We start from the raw sequence: 21,673 nt of genomic DNA, 5'->3' as shown, positions 1-21,673 counted from the left end.
ATTTCATGAAACTGCTTGCTGATTATTTGTAATCTTGAAAGAAATATCACGTTGATGCTGAGGTTGGCACAATGGTTAACCCAAGCAGTGTGTCTATTTTCGCTCAAGTCACTCGCGATGCGATTCACTACTTCACGTATCAGCATCACAGAGGGGAAACCAGACGCACAAGTACTAATCGTTTCGAATATCAATGGAAGACTAACGGTGGCAAGACAACTGATGAAAACTCAACTCCTATGTACTAGTCAAATCGGTTGGTGTTTGTGAATTCCTTAAACACGTAGCGCTCGCGGCGGCTGCTAATCTCAATTGCCAGCAATTGTTGATCTAAATTGGTTGTGTTGTTGGAGTTCCCTCTTTCTCTCTCTCTCTCTCTTGCTCTTTTGGATTTGCTTAAAGATCGTGTGCGATCGTAGGCGGTTGAATGCGCCTGGGCGTATAGCTAAAATAAACTGCTTACATCAGATTGCTTTACGAATCAATGTTATGGAAAGACCACAACGGCGGGGGAGTATAGTTCAGTGTAACATCATCGGTCATAAAGATAGCACTCTACCTACCGAACGAAACGTGACGAAAGTATCTCGTACTCGTACGTTGCGTTGGAGCAGCAATGTTGGGCTCCTCAGTGTGTGTTACATGAGATGGTCATCATTGCATGAAGCTACGCACATCGAAAAAAAGGTTTAGAAAGCTGCAAACTGAAGGCAAGTAAGGTAAGCAGGAAAGCAACAGTAAACAGCTGGTTAAATAGATTAAATTGAACAAACATAGATAAGAACAGTTGACAAGCATCATTTCACCTTCGAAACCAACTCTATTCGTCGCTCGCGGAAGTACAGAAACAGTCGTGTTATAATCGTCTCCAAAATTTATGTTTTTTTTTAATTTTTAGTGTTTCAGTTCATTATTATCAAAATGCAAAACACATTACACCCGTCAGTGCATTTGTTGATATGGTTTGTGATACTGCTTTTATACAGTGTGCATGCTAACGATGTTAAGCTATGTTCCGAACAGGAATCAGTGGATATTACCAACGGCATAGACTATGGAAACGGAAGCGTTTTATATCGTGGAGTGCAATACAGTGCTTCTCAGTATTTTCAAGACGGAAACGTACGAAGAGGATGCATTTGTCTTTTACGTCAATGCATATTCGTATGCGACGCTGAAGAATGGGCGAGCGTTGGGTTGAAAGAGCTCTATGCCAATGTATCCGATGCTACCGGTGCGGACAATCGTAAGGTGAACCTGGCGATAGATAGCCGCTACTACTTGATTTTAGAACAGCCTTCCTGTGATGGAGATTGGTTGGTGTTAGAACAGGATCACGTCAATATCACATCGGTAAGCGACCGGTTCGAAGGATTCCAATGATCGTCAACGTAATCAAAGTATGATTTTTGGGATCCATTTTTTCAGAAGGGAGATCTAAGCCTGAATGATTACATCTTTAGTTATCCACAATTCTGTATGCTACCAAAGAACGGAATCGGTGAATTCCATGCTTCGTACTGCGAGCCCGAAATGAGTGATTTGCCGCATCAAATATATGCCTTCGGTGAGATCGATGAATTTATGCTATTGTAGTATGACATTAGTAGGTAACACTTTGTTTCTGTTGATTCCGAAGGCTTCCTGGTGTCTTTACCCTTTCTTGTGGCTACCTTTGCGGTTTACGCTATTCTGCCAGAACTGCAGAACGTGTCAGGCATGTCACTGATGTGCTACGTGGCAGCGCTCGCCATATCCTTTTTATTGCTGGCCATGGGACGATTGGACATCTATGACTATCAGTCCGTTATGTGTAGAGTCTCCGCATATACATTATACTTTACGTTGATGGCCAGCTTCTTTTGGCTCAACGTCATGTCCTTTGACATCTATTGGACACTTGGTGGAAGCCGTGGACAAACGACTGAGCGGATGAAGTTCCTCTATTACTCTCTGTATGCTTGGGGCACACCGTTTTTACTCCTATCGTTGATTCTTCTCTTCGATCACACGGAGATTATTAGCTACCACCTAAGACCGAATGTTGGTGAAGAAGGATGTTTCCTCAAGGGCAAGTATTTCTGTCTTGTTAAGTACTGTACCAGCATTACATGTGTTCTGTATTGTTCACAGAGGAAAAGCTGACGCAGTTCCTCCACTTGTACTTACCATTAGTACTACTAACCACTGCGAACATATTCTTCTACGCTATCACTGCTAAACGCATTTACCAAAGCAATCAGACTGATGCCGGAACGATTAATGGCAATTCGGGGCGCCAATCAAAGCGTGAAAATGATCGGAGCAGGTTTGTCTTGTGGAAACACAAATCGCTGTAGAATGTATTTGACTTTTTTGGTTATACTATCATTGTCACGACTAGATTCGGCCTATATCTGCGCTTGTTCTTTGTCATGGGAATTACCTGGTCGCTAGAAATAGTAAGCTGGCTAATAACTGAACCGAATACAGCTTCTCCGTCATGGGTAGTGTACGTTCTGGATGTTTGCAACTGCCTTGCAGGCATAATCATCTTTTTGCTATTCGTCTGGAATCAAAAAGTGAAGAATCTGTTGCTTCAGCGGTATGTGCTATTGATCATCCAACTAAATGGACACATTATTGATAACTTTATGCTTACCGTTGCAGATTCGGCACACGAGAAAGTACTGCTAGACATGGCTGCACTATGTACACTGCTGCTCAAACGACGGATGTAGAAAATTCTAAGGACTTTATCAAGATGGTTGAAACAAATTGATGTCGCAAATACCCAACTTTAAGCTTAGCAACCTGGTTTTAACACAAATGAACCATATACACAGGAATACATGAAACCGGTTGTGTTGAAATAGCCGCATCATTTCTTACAGGAAAATATTATCGCTACAGTACCTTGCAAATGTCTCGTAGTATGTTTTTTTATCAGGTTACATTCATGCCAATGTATACTTATAAATTAGTCTAGCGCGATTCTGGGCTACTTAATTCTAACACGAGCCGACACTCAAACAAAAATCTCAAGGTGTAATGTATGCAGGATGCTCCAGAATAGATATCACCATTTTAAACATGCTTGTAACATCAACAAGGTAATTTCTATTAGTTTACTATTAGTCAAATACTACAGTTAAAGCATTACTGTTAGACTATTACTTTTACTAATTCGTTGTGATGGACGTTTTTCATGAGTAAACCCATCATCTCTATCTCATTTTCATTTTCACCATTTTCAAGCATCATTTTCAGCGTCAGACTTTGCATAATTCGGTGGTACAAAATAATTTACGCTGGTTTCGACCATAAAATTGTATTTAAGTTTACACAACCTTATAACGACTTTTTTTTTAACAAAAATAAACACGTAACATACATAAAAACGTACGAGCCTTATGTACTCATGTGATGACAAACACTGCCTATCGTAAACACTGGTATCGTAAAACGCACGCCATGAGCTACCGTCACTTTTACAATTGACGTCGAAAGGCACCGAAATCATGGCCCCTTTCATAGGATTGATAAGAAAATGTTCATTTGATTGAATAGGCGAGTTCATACATGAAACTACGTACTTCACTAATGGTGTTGAATGACGAACTTAAAACTCGTGAACACGAAACTTTTGACGGCCGAACAAAAACAGCGCTCGTTTGTCGCAGTAAATATACATAAAGCATATTGCAATCCTACTTTATTCAGTTTGCAATTGTACGCCAACTTGAAGAAACATCGACCAAATTATGCTGAAAAGCTCTTCCGTATCGATAGGTGAAAAGTATATTAAGTGTTTCAATTAATTATTTTCAAGATGCAGAACACATTACACTCGTCAGTACGTTTGTTGATATGGTTTGTGATACTGCTTTTATACAGTGTGCATGCTAACGATGTTAAGTTATGTTCCGAACAGGAATCAGTGGATATTACCAACGGCATAGACTATGGAGATGGAAGCGTTTTATATCGTGGAGTGCAATACAGTGCTTCTCAGTATTTTCAAGACGGAAACGTACGAAGAGGATGCATTTGTCTTTTACGTCAATGCATATTCGTATGCGACGCTGATGAATGGGCGAGCGTTGGGTTGAAAGAGCTCTATGCCAATGTATCCGATGCTACCGGTGGGGCCAATCATAAGGTAAACCTGGCGATAGATAGCCGCTACTACTTGATTTTAGAACAGCCTCCCTGTGATGGAGATTGGTTGGTGTTAGAACAGGATCACGTGAATATCACATCGGTAAGCGTACGGTTCGAAGGGTTAAAATAATTGTAATTATATTCAAAGTATGATCCCTTTTTTCCAGAAAGGAGATCTGAGCCTGAATGATTACATCTTTAGTTATCCACAATTCTGTATGCTACCAAAGAATGAGATCGGTGAATTCCATGCTTCCTTCTGTGATCCCGAAATAAGTGATCTGCCGCATCAAATATATGCCTTCGGTGAGTTCAATAGATCTCTATAAATACGATTAAAATAGAAAAATAGAGATTATGAAATTGTTTTGAATTGAAAAAAAATCAAATTGAACTGTGCATTTGGCAGAAGCATTAGATTAGAAGACAGTAGCATTGATTAACACTTTGTTTCTATTTATGTCAAAGGCTTCCTGGTGTCTTTACCCTTTCTTGTGGCTACCTTCGTGGTTTACGCTATTCTACCAGAACTGCAGAACGTGTCAGGCATGTCACTGATGTGCTACGTGGCAGCGCTCGCCATATCCTTTTTATTGCTGGCCATGGGACGATTGGACATCTATGACTATCAGTCCGTTATGTGTAGAGTCTCCGCATATACATTATACTTTACGTTGATGGCCAGCTTCTTTTGGCTCAACGTCATGTCCTTTGACATCTATTGGACACTTGGTGGAAGCCGTGGACAAACGACTGAGCGGATGAAGTTCCTCTATTACTCTCTGTATGCTTGGGGCACACCGTTTTTACTCCTATCGTTGATTCTTCTCTTCGATCACACGGAGATTATTAGCTACCACCTAAGACCGAATGTTGGTGAAGAAGGGTGTTTCCTCAAGGGTAGGTATCGTTGTTCAGATGAGTAATTTATAGTCCAAACAGTAATTGTTTTGTGTATCATTCGCAGAGGAAAAACTGACGCAGTCTCTATACTTGTACTTACCATTACTGCTTCTCATCAGTGCGAACATATTCTTCTTTGTTGGTACCGCCAAGCGTTTTTCACGAAACCTACACGAAAATGTCGTTATGATGAACAACGATTCGGCACACCAATCAAAGTGTGAACATGATCATAACAGGTTTGTCTCGAGAAGTTAAATAATAATGAGGCTCATAGTAACATCGCTTTTCTCTCATCGTCTCGTCTAGATTCGGCCTATATCTACGCTTGTTTTTCTTCATGGGAATTACCTGGTCGCTAGAAATTATAAGCTGGCTAGTTACTGAACCGAATACAGCTTCTCCGTCTTGGGTGGTTTACCTTCTAGACGTTTCCAACTGCCTTGCAGGCATAATCATCTTTTACCTGTTCGTCTGCAACCAGCGAGTAATTAAATTGTTACTTCAACGGTATGTAGAATAGGTGCAGCAACGATGGAAATTAATATCCGATTGATAACTCTTGTATCCTTTTAAACTTTTATTTACATTTATATTTATACAGATTCATCAGAAAGGAAAAAACCTCTAAAGATGGCTTCTCAGAACACACCAGCGCAAAATCGACCTATGTTCAACCAAATCCTTGCAACAGAGTGATAAACATGGTTGATGCTCACGAATATGTATAAGCTGCTACATTAAAATTCGAAAATTAATCCCGATGCTATAGAATGACTTAATTATTATTGAACATGAACTACGCCAATGTTAAAGTTGAAATTAAATAAAATTTTAATGGTTTTATGTTCAAAACCCATATTTTCGTTCCTTATACGGATTAATCGGAGCCAGCTCAGTTTACTATATTAATGTATTATTGTATCAAGTGGAATTGTGTCAACCTCCCAGAGTCCATGTAGACTATGAATGATTTGAGTTTTACAATTTGATATCATATTTTAATTACGTTTTCTTTTCCGGATGGTTTTTATATCGGAATCACAATAGCAGCCACCGGCATCCTCGAAATTTCGTGGTTTTCTTATTAACGAATACATCGTTATCCCTGTACGAGTCTACCTTATTAGTAGTAAGAAGTAGAATTCCTCAGTTAGGTGATGATGATTGGCACACCGGTGAAGCTATAAAAGACAATTGCCGACTTTGAAGTGGAAAACTTACCATTAAACTTCCACAAACCTTCAGGCACATTCCTTCTCCCCTTATTTCTGGTTGTCCATGGGCTTACATAACATTACTCATGTTGGATTCATGTTGTTGGACATTGTTGATAACTGATAATACCGATAGCGCTGCATGCGCGTGTAGCACATATACAACTCATAGAACGCGATACGACATACGCGTATGAAACACTTTTCAAAATTTCCAATGATTCATACAGAAAACGGTGTTATCGTGGATTGATAGAACAGCTTTTTCCTGGAACGTTTGACATAGGCGTTGCTGTATAGTTATTGATGTAGTAAGTAAGTAAATAAAAGTCACAAAACTAAATGGGTTTCGATTTTCAACAACCATGTTCCAGACGCCAGTTTACGTGCTTCCGTGCGTACCAGGCCTCCTTAACGTACAAATTTAGCCGTTACCGTTAAAATCCTATTTTTTTCAAATTCAAACAAGCAAATTAATTTCAGTAAACAAATTTCAAGCGAGAGAGCAAAAAGTTTGTGTGCAAGCTTTTATGCTTTTTAACTTGAAATTTGTTTACACGAACTAATTTGCTTAGTGAGGTTTATCATTACGGTTTAAGGAGTCGGCAGATGCGGTTTTCGTTCTTGCATTTTGCGACTCCTGGAACCTTCGGGCGTCTTCGGCTTTTTGAATTTGGAACGACCGTTACCGAACACGAATTGAACTTGCTGAACTAGATTGGATGCCATGAACGTGGTTTTGAACAAATCTTCCCCAAAATTGAACCAAATATTCTTGAAAAGTTGTAGTTTAATATGACATTAACTTGATTAAAAATAAGTTGAATGGTTTCTGCACTAAAAATCGTCAAAAATAAGCCTTTTTGGTGCGTATAACCCTTGGGATTACTTATTAACTTAAATGAAACAAAAACCCCATTAGGCGGCTCGACATGTGATTCAATGTTTTTTCACGATAGTAGAAGTTATTGGTTCTTATTCGACAAAACTAATCATTTCGTTTATTTGGTGGTTAGATTGAAAATTATACTGTTAAGTATATAGCTGTGTGCTGCAACTGCACACCCGGGAATCCGAGATTCATTAATCGTGGCTTTGCTTTGCTTCTGTTGTCTTCACTTTGTTCCATTTTCAAATAGTTTTCAGTTTCCTTAATTCAAACAATTTAATAAAATATATCGATACATCTTATTCTTCTCTCTCTAGGCACGTCCTCCAGTATCGATGAGTTAAGTAAGCCACCGAGCCATTCGCCGGTGAACAGGCCACGCCGGCTCCATTAGCGATGGTTTACCGGAAATGGTTTACCGGTTATTTTTTCGGAAATGCTTATTTTTTTCCGGAAATGGAAACAGTTTCACGAGTTTCAACAAAAAACTATCAACTTTTATGCAATATGTTGGTTTGAGAAAGAAAAGCACTCACCAAACAATGAAGATTAGATGGTTTTGTAGCTTTTTTGAAGCAAAGTTTACAAAAGTCAACTTCGAACCTCAAGGCGAGTTCTAACATCTGAACAGACTCAAACTGCCCAAGGTAGAACTGAACAAGTTTCAGACAATTTTCAGAATTACAGTAATTTATTTTAATGATCTTCTATAAATAATTTCTGATTTTTTTATTCATATACTGTGCACTTATCAACTCATTTCCCGAAGAGGACCGAACGCGTTCGCTCTCACTCAACTCAACTCTCTCACGCTCTCCCACCAAAGTAAAGTAAAGAAAAATCGAAAAAAACTGTTCCAAAACATTTTCCGAAAATTGTATGAAATAAAAAAAAACTATTATAATGAGTCAAAATATGTGTTCAAAAAGTATAAAAACTGTTTATTTTGTTGATATACGAATGATTTCGAGGGAATTTAAAAAGCACTCCCAAGCGAACCACGTTGCCAAGTTTTAATGCACAAGGACAAGATTTTCACAACTCATTTGAGAATCCATTTTGTGTTATAAAATGTTTGAAAATGGGCTAGATGGTTTGCCAACATAGTGATAGTTTTGTTATACTTTCGCAAAAAGCAAGCGAATTGGCCGATGATTATTAGACGAATGAGCTTGTCCTATAAGTGTGACACATTTTATTAAACAATTTTCATTAGAATCTTATTTATTGCTAACTCTGCATACAAAATTCAAACACTTACAATAAACCTTTACCAGCAATTTATATAATTTACCTCAATTGTGGCAGAGCGCATGTTCGGCATTTTATTGCAAGAGCAGATGAGTTCATACGCCCCCTTCATTCATTCCTTCCTTAGCTTTGGTTATTTCGGGTCAAAAAATGGCTTATTTTTGACGATATTGGGTGAAGAAATCATTCAAATTTATTTTTTCAAAATAATGTCATATTAAACTACAACATTTCAAGAATATTTGGTTCTATTTTGAGGAAGATTTGATCAAAACTACGTTCATGGCATCCAATCTCGAAAGGCAAGTTCGCCAAAATGTACTTCTTGGTGTCCCCATCGTAGCCACGTGCTGCGTCATCAGAAATATACAAATCAATTTTCTTTTGTTATATTATAAGTTTTGCCAGGTAGCCTCGTCGAGTTTTTGTTAAAGTACCTATTTTTCGATTTTGGGTAGATTTTCTAAGTTGCTATTGTTTTCGATGTTGCCTCAAAAAACGAGTTTTACATAATTATTTTCAAAAAAAAAAAATATATATATATATATATATATATTTAAAACTCGACGGGGCTACCTATTAAATTTCAAATTGATCAGTCGAGTAGTTTTTAAACTACGATGGGCACCGACTTTGAAAACGTTGGTTTTGGGAAACCTTTTGTTTGATTTTGCTTCTTACCGAGCAAACTATTACAGATCCTTGCCAGACATGCGATTAGCAAGGATAAATCACAAAATAACACTCAACATTAAATGCTTTATCTAGATAAAACACCGACAACAACATCCCCCGATGCTAATCAATGCCTCCAAGCGAACGACGCATCCGCCTCAGCAGCTCGTTTGCCTTGAAACCGCGAAACGATCGAAGGCCAACCACAACAACAAAACAGCATCTCCCGCAGTGCCTCAGAGTGAGATGGATTTGATGGTGATCATCGCGGATCGTCACGATTTTACGACTTTCCAACTGCCAGCCAACTGTGACGACTTCCCTGACGAAAAACCTCGAAACACGAAAAACGCAAGTGAATTCGCGTGATATCCTTGATGTGCGGATTTGTGCGGATTATCATATAGCGGCTCATTAGCCTTGCGGTGGCCTTTTTGGGGAGGAGGGGGGAGGCGAATTTCGCGCAACGCATTTTTTACCGGACCGCGCGGATCGTTTCCACTTTTATAGACACCACCAACCAGGGAGTGGAGGCATTATAAAGCAATTCACAAATCCGAAAACGCGCATACCAGACGCTCCTCGAACAGGAATCCTCGCGGTGCAATCATTGCGGTTGCCTTTTTGATCCGTTGGCGATGCACACATTTAGTGTTGTCTCTTCAAAACCAACCAGAAGGTGCCAGAAGAGCAACAGCAATCGTGATCGTGAGTGATACGCGCCAACGGCGTCCAACTGCTTTTATGGGTTTATTGGATTAGATTAGAGCCGAAGCGGATTCTGATCCTGAATCCGCGTGGTTGCTGCACCTGCAACCAGGTTTATGCAATTTATGAAATGGATTCCGGTGCTGATTTTGTGGCCAATTAGCCACAAAAACAAAACCTTCCTCAAATTCCATGCAAAAACCATTTCGGTATTTTAATATTAATCCCCTATTGAAGTGTTGTGCTCACCATAAATTGCTCACTCATGCAGCACAGAGCTCCGATGATTGGGTTGCTTTTTTTTTTGTATCCAGCTCGTTGCTCGCAATTAAATAATTTCAATTCATTCAATCGCTCACTCCCAAATGGGGAACGTGACGTGGCCCCAATTATTGGTTCTTCGCAAATCGAGCTCTTGCCAGCGGCGCCTCGTCCCAGTATTAGACCACTCAGTGGCCCATCTGGTAGCTGGCACTGGCCTAGACTCCCGCGGGGTGTTGGTATGATGCCGTACTAGTTCCGATAACAAACATCACCAACATCGATTCGATCTGGCTCGGATTCCCGTTTTAATTTCTGGCACTCTCGCCGCCCCGCTGGTCCGCGGGCGCGTCCTTTTGCCAAGTCATTTAATTATTCCCTCAAAGTGTTGTTTCTCACCTCTCCGAGCAAGAGGATCCGTCGTCCCGGTCCCCGACCTAGCGCGAACCGGCTTTTATCGCATTCGCTTGCCAGCAACCACTTCTCGGCTCCTCCTCGGCGCACACCTCTTTCAACCCACGGAACCATCATTCCATTGATCGCTTTCGCTCCAGCAACCCTTCGTCGCTGGTGAATTGGTTTTTGCTTCCCGGCATCCTGCGCTTTTTCGTTCATCTTTTTGTGTTTTTCTTTCCTCTTCTTCGGTCAGCCGCAGCAGCAGCAGCAGCAGCAGCGAAGAAGGATATGAAGGAAACAGCAGTAACCACCAGTCGTTAGTCGTTTGTTTTTCCGTCTTTTTTATCTGCTATGTTTTCGCTTCTCGTTTTCGATGAGCCACCACGAAGCAGCCAGCAGCTTCACAGCAACGCCCAGTGTCCGTTTTTCAGATCTTTCCCGCAGAACCGCGCTACCTGACCGAGCACCATATCCGCTATAGTGCTAACGAGCGAACAAGCGATAGATAAAGGGAGAGAGAAATGGAGCCGCTGGGCAGGGAAAAATAGTAAAACTGTCATAAACTTTCCTCATTATCGCCATCCCGGGACGGGGAATCGAATGTGCCGAATGTGATGTGATCGGAGCGGGGAAACCGATAACGTTTGCCACGGACGTAGGTCCTCTTGGATCCGGTTTTTACTATCTCCAGATAGCCACGACGCTTTGTGCTATTTAAAGGAGAAACCAGAAAAAAAACACTCCGACACACCGACTCGTACCGAACGGATGGCGAAGGATAATTAATATCGACGAGGCGAACGAAAGGAAGAAGTTTTGTGAATGGAATAGGATAGAAGAGAGAAAAAGGAGATGCGGATAGCAGGGAGAAGCGATTAATTTTGTCATCACATTTAACACAAACACTGACACTGGCAAGACGGGCAGAGAGACTCCCCGGTACCATTCTAGATCTTATGTATTACTTCCCCCCAACGGAGGGGGAGCCATTTCTTATCGGTGAGCTCGTTCTTATCGCAAAACTTTTGAAGTTCTGGTTCTGCCAACCATTCCTTTCTCACACTACAATGTAATACAACACTTATCGTGATAAGAAGCCGTTGCCTCGAGGTCGGAGACACACATTCTGAAGTGCTCCACTCCATTGTATACCGGGAATTAAAGGACTTTGGCAACTTTATCGTACATAACCTATCGATCTGTGCGGTAATAATATAAGAAAGGACTTCAGAAGTTTATCTGGAAGCTTTCCGACAAGACAAGCAACGACTCAGATCCCCTCACCCCCGAGAGGGGGAGCAAATCCTTGTAGAGCGACACATCAAAGGATGGACTGAAGAAGAAGATGCCCGTGGCCAGTGTTTGTCAGTGTTTCTCCATGAGTTTCTCCATCGCATCGTTGCCGTGAGTTGAGGTCGGGCGGCGCGTAGCACGGAAGGGAAGTTGTTGGACTGTCAAGCTGTTGGCCAACCTCCGCACATCCGTGTCCATCTGAACCGAGCACGCGGCCAGCATATCGCTTACATCGCCGCCCATCGACAACCGCCACGGACGACGACCGACGACGACCGACGTTGGCGTTGGTGATTGAGATCGATTTCGCGTTTCTCCACCACCGCTCGATCATTCCCCGGGCTGGTTGGGAAGGTTCGGAATGAAAGAGTTAATGCACTGTCTCTCTCTTTATCTCTCTTTGTTTCTCTTTCTCCCTTCTTCCTCATTTGCAGCGGTGTCACCGTTCGTTTACCATTCTTACTGTTAACCATCGGAAAACGTCGCATAATTTTGTTGGGTCGTCACAATTTGTTGTGCTGACGATTTCAATTCCAAAGTTCCGTCAGAACATTAAACGAGCTAGTTGAAACGCACAAAACCCCTCCTTCATTTGCTGGTTCCAGGTACAGGTTCACTGTGTTTGCTCAACTCACCAATCGGACTGCTTCCAAGGGTTTTTTGTTTAGGGAACGTCGGTACATTATTCCAATTCTCCATCAGGTTCTCTACCAGGTTCTCTGGAAGGTTGCGCGCGAATCGCATCGCGAAGGTTTGCTTAACAAACTCCACGATCACGAACGAGCGATACACAACCGTGGCCCGGTCGTCCCGAACCCGGAGAGTCCGCCGGCTACACACCGGAAGGGCAAGCACACCGGGAAAGTAATGGTTGGCCGAGTTGGCGAACCAAACTTGGCTAACATGATGAAATTTAGATTAATTCGCTTCAGTTTATTCAATTTATTATGCAGTCTCCATCCTCTTCATGCCGTTCTACGAGCGACGTTGCTCCGCAGGACATTGGTTCTTGTGGTGGACATTGCATTAGCCGGAACTGTTCCCGGTGCTGCTCCCGGTGCTGCTGCACTGCTAACGAACAATGATCTTAATCAAACACGATGAAATCCGCCGGTTCGGTGGTCGAGCAGTGGCCAGAACAGTAGTACCCTGCAAAGCATACAGCACACCACTCTGCACCAAGAACCTGCTCCTTTCGATAGAATGGCGATAGGAAAAGCAGAACCAATATAAACCGAACCGTCGGTAGAATATTAAACATTTTTGCAATACTTTCGCGCCATCCACGAAACACGCCGAACGGCGGTAGGGGGGGAATAGTTGAGGTGGGAGGGTTTGGAGCAATTTTTCGCATCCCTGGCGAACTGGTGGTGGTGGTGCTGCAAAAAAAATAATAATAAAACGAAACTTCTCCTTCGAGGCGCTCCTCGAAAGGGACTGAAGAAACACGTGTACGTCCGGTCAGGAGCATCCGGATGGAAGCATCCCTTCGTGGACCACAACATACTCATCTTGTCTTATCGTCCTTCGCCCCCCAACCTCGCCTCTTGTTGGATGCTCCCTTCGATGGATTGCTTTTTGTTTGTTTCTCGTCGTCGTCGTCGTCTCGGTCCTTATTGGTCACCGTCTAAGAAATTGCTTTCCGCTAAATCCTTCAATTTCTTTCACGCAACACTTTCACGTGGACACTCATAAAACATCAGCCCCCCCCATTCCCGAAACCAAAAAAAAAACTCCCCGAGGAACAAACGAAATTCCGACGCGCTTTGTCCACCGCCTCCGAGCACTCCGGGGGGATTCGATCGGTTGGTTTGGCGAGAGGGATTTTTCTTTTAATTTTCTCCACATCTTTGGAAGCCGCGCGATCTGCACTATAACCGCCGTAAGTGTGTGTGTGTGCGCCACGGCCTCCAGCAGCAGCAGCATCAGTTTGCGGTAAACCGAAGAGACTTGGAGCGAGCGAAAGAGTGAAGCTGAAGCTGATCGGTTGGGGGGGTGTTGGAGCTGCCCGGCCGTGGCTCGTGTGGTCTGTGTGGGTTCGCATCTTCGAAGGTTGGTTGTCCTCGTTCTTCTCTTTCGGGCTTTTTTCTTTTTTGCTTCGTCTTTCTCCCCACCGTTTTTTTTTTTTTTTTTTTTTTGTAATCAGTTTGCCTGGTTTACCGTGCCCCGTGTCCCCGGCCCGGCAGTAATGCTAGAAGTCAAGCCGTAAAGCCGCACCAGCAGCGCCAGCTCGGATGTTGCTAAGGGAGTAATGCGAGGCGAATGGTAAGCAATACGGTCGACTGGCCGACCGGCCGACCGGCCGATGGTTCATGTCGTTCGGTGGGAAAAGCAAAAGCAAAGAGCAAAGAGCGCGGGGCATAAAAACACAATCCAAGTGAACCTGTGAATGTTTCTTCACTTTTGCACTCGCATGCTCGCGCACTCGGCCCCGTCGTGGTCTCCCGATTGGCCCAGAGAAATCGTGACGTTTGGCTGACGAAACTAATGATTTCCAGGAGAATCCTGAGAGGTTTTTGTGATAATTTAGGCGTTTTAGGTAAGTCCAATTACTCCTAAACTCTCTGTCTTTTCGAGTATTATAAAGGATTTTAAATCATGTTTCGCTTACTGCATCATTTAGCAATTGAATGTTGAAACTGAAGTAGAAGGTTGTTAAGCAATCGTAGCAGGCCAGCCGGGTTCTCCCGTCGTATATTAGCCCTCGTCGAAAGGGTGATCGGTCCGCATTTGTCCGCAGCGCCAATTGGGCTGTTTCCGTGGGGACAGCATCGCTGCCACTGCACCGGGTTGGCCCCGCGGCAGGTTCGTCTGTAAGTACGCGAGAGAGAGAGACTGATTGAATAATGTGTGTGTACCGTAAGCATCGCGAACTGCAACGACCGAGCGCAGTCCAGCGCAGTGGACTGTTTCTCTCTTTGCAGCGGTTTCGTTCGTCTGACTCTGGTCTCTGGTCTGGTTGACATTGTACTCAACCGGCATCAGCAGCATCAGCAGCAGCATCAACAGCAGCAATAGCAGTATAATGCTTCTTCGTCTGAACGTAACGTTTAGGGTGGAGTACATAGCCGACAGGACACTGGCAGAGCGGAAGTCCTCGCCGGAGAGTCCAGGGAGATTTGATATTGTGTTTTGCTCTGCCATGAATGCTTTGAGTGCTTATCGTGGATGATATGGACGCGCGGGAAGAGAAGAGCAAAAAAGGCAGCAAAAAAGCAGCGGGAATTTTATTGCTTGTGACCGGAATGTACTGGAAAGCTTAATGGTGCCGTAAATATTTGAACTCATCGAAAGTCGCACTCGAAGGTGAGTAAACATTTATTTTATACAAAATGACAATTTCACTCGAGTGAAGTCAATTTAATCTGGCGCAATGTTTTCTTAGTTTTTTTAGTGTTTTTACCTCAAGGAACAATTTAAAGTTGATTTTATATTACGGCTTTTGGGCTTTTTCTGTTTTATAAAACGCTACAACTGTTTTTAAACACAAGAGGTTACCTTCCTGTAAGAAATAAAATGTATTTTCCAACTAAGGATACGCTTTGTTATAAGAATGCACTTTAGACGATGAGTTTTGTGTAATCAACAATTTTAGGATTCTGATTTCATCGTATGACTTAGCATTTTTTATCTCTTCGTTTCTCATTTTTAATCACACTCTTTACACATTTTAAATATTTGTTTGCAACGGAAGCAGTTTCTTCAAATCCAAAGGTTCATTTCATATCAAATTCGTGCCAAGAAAAATATATGTATAAATATCTTACATAATAGTTCTGATCCACGTTGGTATCAACCTCATGTCATATCTAATACGATAATTAAAACATTAATGCAACATCTATAACATTAAAAAAACATCTATACCAAACATGAAAATCATATTGTTGAAGCATAATGTGTATAGAAGCAAGGAATAATAATTTGAATGTATCAATGCTTAAATACGGCTAGCGATAACAAAAACACTATCTTCCATTTTACACTTCTGGTGGTTTACCTCCGGCAGAAGAATGTTGACAAATTATACGAAAATAAGTATGTTTCGAATATCTACTACATTTTAGCACAGTGTTAGCTGCGTTAGATGCGAGCACAGTGTTTACAGTAATTAGAATTGTTATATTGGTATTATGGTATGAACATCAAACGTCTCTCCACCTTTCAAAGTTTTCATTATTCCAACCGATTTGATATTTGAGGTAATGAAGCATAGCTGAATCGATATGTACGATTTGGATTTGCTTTACATTTGGTTTCTTTAAAAGTTTCCATAGGTAATCATAAGTAGCATATTGTTATAGTAAAATTATTCTAATGTAACCAAAATAGGTTTGATTACAACAGAACGACACTCCTAAAATCAGACATTTTCGAACTGGTAAATGTATATAAACGAAACATCATTTACAAATACTCCCCAGCGAAGCGATCATAATGCGTTCGCAAATGCTACGAACTATAAATCAAACAACATAACATCAAACGCGGCATCGAGAACATAACACTCCATCCGAACCATACGCAACAACTCCCACGGAACGGCCTGGAGCCGGGGCAAACCGTAACGCATAACACGCACCGTACGGTCTCGGAGTTTTTCTCCAATTCATCCGGTCAAACTTTTCACTATCATTTACGAAATTAATTTCCCCTCCACATGCACCCGCACCCTTGCCCCCGACGGGGTTTGGGGGACCATACTTGCATCAAACATAACAGTGTGGAGTGAAGTGGAACGCAATGCTTGGGTCGGATGAAATAACGGGGAGGGAAAAACACCGAAAATCATCGGCGTCGGTGGCGGTGGTGGCGACGGCGACGGTGATGACGAAAACCATTACACACACACACGCTCTCCGGGGCCCTCCCGGTCGATGGCCCAAGGGACAGGAAATTACTTTTCGCGGCCCTCCAGCCAGCCAGCCAGCCGGGGGAGTTTTCCCAACTTTTCGCTCTCTTTACTCCATCTCGCCGGTGCTGCTGCTGCTGTTGTGGCTTGTGCTTGTGGTTTTGTCCAACCCGGTCCCAGCAGTGATGTTGGCCACAGTGTCTGCGTGCGTGCCCGACTACGGCACTCCCAACCTACGGCCGAGAAAGTAGAAAGAAAGGAAGGAAGGAAGGAAGGTAGCTCTGTGGGTCCCTGGTGTGCGTCGGTTACTCGACAGTTTTTTTTGGTTTGTATTCATCCGGAAGCGACAGGACAGACATTGTGAGCATTGAAGTACGTCAAAGAAGCTGACGACGATGATGACGACGACGACGACGGCGAGAAGGTGAATTGAAAGTTCTTCTAACCGGAGGCGTTGGCGACGGCACGCGCTCTCTCGCTGCTGGACCTCTAATAGCCCCAAACGGAACGGAAGTCTAGTTGGTTGCGTATTTGGCGGAGTAGAGATCAATGTCGTCGCCAAAGTGCCATCGTAGGACACATATTCCAAGGTTCGAACGCAGTTGAAGAGTCGCTACAAGCGGCGAACGACGACAACGACAACCAGCAGCATACGATATGGTGACGTTCGAAGTACTCAGAACCGTGGATAGGCTTGACCTAGACGACTGACGGACGGTACGACGATGACGACGTAGACGACGACGATGGTGATACGCGAGCATCATCATCTGAGTGTGTATGTGTGTGGGTATGTCATGTGGGCCACGCCGATGAAACTCGAGGAACGATTCAATTATTATGTTGATGAGATGATTACTGTCCAGCTCCCTCCGTGGTGTTCCGTCGTCCCCCGGGGGAAGACGCACTCCCGAGCGGTCTTCCGAGAGAGAGAGAGAGATCGAGAGGTGAACCGGCCTAATTGTGAGTGTTTATGTCCTCCTCGCTTCCCACCAGTTCTATCCCGTGTGTTTTTTCTCTCCCTCTCTCTCTCTCTGTTTTGTTTCTGTGGTCTCGATGATGGAGCATCATCATGATGCTGCTGCCGGTCGACGCACGCCTCAACTCCCTAAAGCCGCCGCGCTTCATCTTCTGCGCTTTAGCGGTCGATAGTCGAGCCCTCCGGATGCCGGAATCCTTTTACAACGCCCACCGCAATGGCTATCAAAACGTCAAAAACTGACATGACACATATGGACTTCATATTCCAGGGTTCGCTGTGTTCCGTGTTTTTGGGTTTCTCCGTCGTTTTATGGCGCACGCCTTCGTTCGGAGAGCGGAGAGCTAGGTTTTAGATGCTTGTGGCGCGCGCTGTTTTGATGTGGGTGGGGGTTTCATTTCTTTTTTTTTTTTGGTTTTTGTTTTTCGAGAACCAACCAACCGTCCCAACCAAGCGAGGTTCGAATACCGAACACCACACCGTAGGTGCGAGGTGTTGGACAACACCGTTTTTTCGATACGGATTATCACGGATTGTCGTGTGTCGTCGTCGCCGTCGTCGCCGTCGTCGTCGTCGGAAATAGCTCAAGAGAGGTCGGACGGTCGGACGGTCGGACAGATTTTTATCGGATGTTTTGATAAACATTCCGCCTTGCGTTTCGCGCTCTTCGGGTTCCGATCAGCGGGGGGAGGGATGTGGATGGATAATTTATGCAGCAAATTAGCACTGACCAAACGGATCGGGACTGGGAGCGGCACTGACCTCGCCTAGGTGCCTTGGGACCAGGGCAATCAATTCACGGATGATCGATTTGGAGATTATAGATATGGTTTGTTGCTTGGGTTGGATGCGAGAAGGCAATCTTGATATGTTGAACCATCGTGTAAGCATCGATCATCAATCATCTCTTTCGGCTTTTTGTGGTGGTGGTGGTGGTGATGATTTGGATGTCCCATTGTGACGAGCAGTGTGAGTGGTCTGTGGTGAGCTTTGAAGTAGAAGCATAATAACATAACAACGACACAAAAGCGAATCAAATATTATAATCAGCCAACACACGGTGGGAAGGCATCAGCACTCTCACATCAGCCAACACCCGTGCCCAACTCCGGGGGTCACACCTAAAGCCGATTAAAGCCGAGAGCAAGACTGGCCGCGTGTGCGCTTGTGTGGGAAAGGCTGACCGGTAATAAACTTTTGCGAGATCTCATTTAGAGAAGTTATTTTCCGAAAAGGGGTTCACCACGACAGAGCATGAAACGCTCCATAAAATGCTGCCGAGCCGCTCGCATCATCAATTTGGATTCCCAATAATGTCCCCGGCCACAACGGACGGAATCGACATCAAACGACGCAAAGGGTACTAACCCGGTACTACTGCTGCTTTCTGTGTGTGTGACTACCACCTTCACCGCGTGCTCTCGTTTTATGGTTCACCGCCTTAATGCAGGGGGAAGTGGGGGGGGGGGTCAACCAACCGGGTTTCTGTGGTCCGGTCCCCTGCCCCTCGCAGTCTCCAGGAACTCTCCCAGGAGCACCCGGAGAATCAGTGAATCATTTCCGTTTTGCAAAAGTACTACTAGGACGACGGTACACACTTTGTAGACTCCGGTGGGAGTGTGTGACGTGTGTGTGTGTGTGTGTAAGTGCGTGTCCAGGGTGCTGTCACAATCAATCCGCTCGAGACGGACGCACCGAGGCCTAAGCACAGCACAAAAGGTTCTTCGGCAAACAGACCTAAGGGACACACACGCACACACTCATACAAACACTGAGGCATACAATTCCTTGGATTGCAAACCAATTCAAATTTGTTCTCCAAACGGTCACTGGTGTGGCCAGGAACCTGGGACCTGGGGCCTTGGATAGTTTGTAGCATTACCCCGGACAGCATTATACCCTTTTGTGAGAAGACCAGTGGCAAAACATCGAACGGAACGACCACAAGTTCAATTTGTACAATCCATCTGGTGTACCGATTGCTAGATGTGGCTGAGCTACCGATGCTGAGGCGCCTATTTTATATGTTCGACTCCTCACCAACGCAACGTTCTGCCGCCTCGGAGTGGAGGAGCGGCCACGACACGTTTAATATGGGAATCGGAATGTCGTCGATTCCTTTTGTACCAGCGGCGGAGGAGAATTCAATCGGTAAAGACCAAACCAGGGAGGGAAGGAAGGATGCCCGGGAAATGTGTATTAATTTATCTCGCTCTCCATCGGCCGGAGAGTTGATACACTACAGCCTGAACGAACGAAAGCATTGCAAGCGCGCCCGATATCGATGCAGTATGATTATTTATTTTACTAATTATTCAACATGCATAGTATTCCATCGCAAAGGCCACCCCGGGGGGTGGTGCAAAAGGGCAAGAATGGAAATCAATAGAATATAATTTATCCTCGGCCGAAGGAGTTGAGACAACCTGGCCAGGATCGCCACAAGGCCGTAATTCAATCGGAATCAGCTTCTGCTCAAGCTGATAAGACATATTTAATTCATCCATATTTAATTCCGCATCCCAAATGGTGCAGCAGCATCGGAATGTCTAGCCAACCAGCCAGATGATAATGGACCCAACCGACAGAAGCGAGAAAGCAAGGAGCAAAGAAAAACAAAACAAAATCCTCACCGGATCCGGATCGTCCGGTGTTTTAAAAGATGGATTATTAACTGCACTTCTTCGCACGCCGGGACCAACGATGCACACAATGCAGCATAATTTATCAAAACCAAAACGGAGGCACCGGAAAACCCTCCGAAGCTTCCTAAACATTTGACCGAAACATGACAGCCGGCGGTGGATCGGTTCACCATCACCAGCATGAGCATCGTTGTGTTGTGTTCTTTTTGGTCTTTTTTTCTGCTGCTGCTGCTGCTGTGATTTGTGAAAAACGATCCCGATTGCACTGGTGACGTGGTGTGTGTGTATGTGTGTGTTGTGGCTGCTCCGCACCGGAAAACTGTCATCCCTTTATCCCCGGTGACGGAATGGGAGCCTAAACCTCTCCAGCGCGCTATGCTATGATGCTGATGATGTTGATGATGAGTGATAAATGATACGCGCGTCCTTAATTGATCGACTCGACATGCTGGCAGGCATCACTTGGCGGGAGCAGAAAACGCTGCGACGCTTGCAGCAGCCAGCCGAGTAGGGGACGAAATTATTATTTGAAAAGTGAAAGATGGAAATAGTTTGGAGGCAAACCATTTGTTGCGCATCATCGCGGTGCACCCGCGCCGCGGGTTAATGAAGTGGCTATGTAGTGGAGATGAGTTCGTTTTCCTGCCACCGGGAGTTCCTGCGTGAAAAGTTTCGTTCCAGAGCTAGGTTGAAAATTTGGGAAAATGGAAAACAGATTGTTTTTGGGAAGGAAGAGGAGGCTAAAATTCACATATTTGCTGCTCATTAGGGCAGAGGGGTTGAGTTAGATAGTGAGAGCGAATCCGTTGGATAAAGCGTAAGATATACTCAGTACCAGGAAGAAAAAAATGCAGTAACCCAAAAATTCCAAAACGTACAACCTCAAACATTCACAATTTTAGTGCAACTCAATATTCGTTTTTTTCTATTGTCGTGTCAGCCTTCTAATACAGAAAAGAGTATTGTTTTTTTATATCCATCATCGAAGGAAAAGTCCTGTTGGTCTGCTCGTAAAAACATGTGGTCCGCATACTTCCTCAATAAGAACATGTGAAACCTGGTTTCAATTATCTAAAGGTGGAGTAATAAATAAATAATGGTCTGGTAAACCCAAATTATACACTTAAACCAGGGATAGCACAGACGATCAATCAGCAATTGCTCAGGAGAAGAATATATTTTTTCTTCAAAGAGCACATTGTACGATAAACTTGATAACAATATTGCGGTATTTTATATTGTTTAATCGTCTCATGATTTTGGGACCGAAGACCTTAATTACAGTCAATACAGTCCTCAGACTGTATACTACGGACTAAAGGTAAGAAAAAGTAGGGGATTTTATGTGTCTCGTTAGAAAATTCATATGAAAATGGTATCTATTTTACCTTAACAACTAAAAGGAGATTTATAAATCGACTCTTCATAAACTCCATGCCATTGGAAAATGGTTTTAAATCT

General features: G+C 43.6%; 1 protein-coding gene across 3 annotated transcripts; it reads left to right on the top strand.

Moving 5' to 3' along the window:
• Nucleotides 1-588: 588 nt before the first annotated feature.
• On the top strand, nt 589-5,841 carry LOC125957328 (G-protein coupled receptor Mth2-like). Of its 3 annotated transcripts, XM_049689965.1 has the most exons (7): nt 589-719; nt 899-1,353; nt 1,429-1,567; nt 1,640-2,071; nt 2,134-2,308; nt 2,384-2,584; nt 2,650-3,334. In XM_049689965.1, exons 2-7 carry the CDS (start codon nt 922-924, stop codon nt 2,759-2,761), a joined length of 1,491 nt encoding a protein of 496 aa, XP_049545922.1. In that variant the 5' UTR covers nt 589-719; nt 899-921; the 3' UTR covers nt 2,762-3,334. The 3 variants fall into 3 exon arrangements, with proteins under 3 accessions (XP_049545922.1, XP_049545921.1, XP_049545920.1); XM_049689964.1 differs by lacking the exons at nt 589-719; nt 1,429-1,567; nt 1,640-2,071; ... (1 more) ...; nt 2,384-2,584; nt 2,650-3,334 and adding exons at nt 4,311-4,449; nt 4,612-5,043; nt 5,111-5,285; nt 5,356-5,556; nt 5,651-5,841 and having other exon boundaries at nt 850-1,353; XM_049689963.1 differs by lacking the exons at nt 589-719; nt 899-1,353; nt 1,429-1,567; ... (2 more) ...; nt 2,384-2,584; nt 2,650-3,334 and adding exons at nt 3,615-4,243; nt 4,311-4,449; nt 4,612-5,043; ... (1 more) ...; nt 5,356-5,556; nt 5,651-5,841.
• Nucleotides 5,842-21,673: the final 15,832 nt, after the last annotated feature.

Source organism: Anopheles darlingi, chromosome 3 (genome assembly GCF_943734745.1).
Source record: "Anopheles darlingi chromosome 3, idAnoDarlMG_H_01, whole genome shotgun sequence".
Taxonomy (NCBI): domain Eukaryota; kingdom Metazoa; phylum Arthropoda; class Insecta; order Diptera; family Culicidae; genus Anopheles; species Anopheles darlingi.
This window is presented reverse-complemented; position numbering and strand designations above follow the sequence as displayed.

Excerpts from the sequence above, each read along its gene's own strand:
- LOC125957328 (XM_049689964.1), top strand. The coding sequence starts at position 922 with ATGCAAAACACATTACACCCGTCAGTGCATTTGTTGATATGGTTTGTG. Across the intron at positions 1,354-4,310 it reads ATCACGTCAATATCACATCG|AAAGGAGATCTGAGCCTGAA; the intron begins GTAAGCGACCGG and ends CCTTTTTTCCAG. Across the intron at positions 5,557-5,650 it reads ATTAAATTGTTACTTCAACG|ATTCATCAGAAAGGAAAAAA; the intron begins GTATGTAGAATA and ends ATATTTATACAG.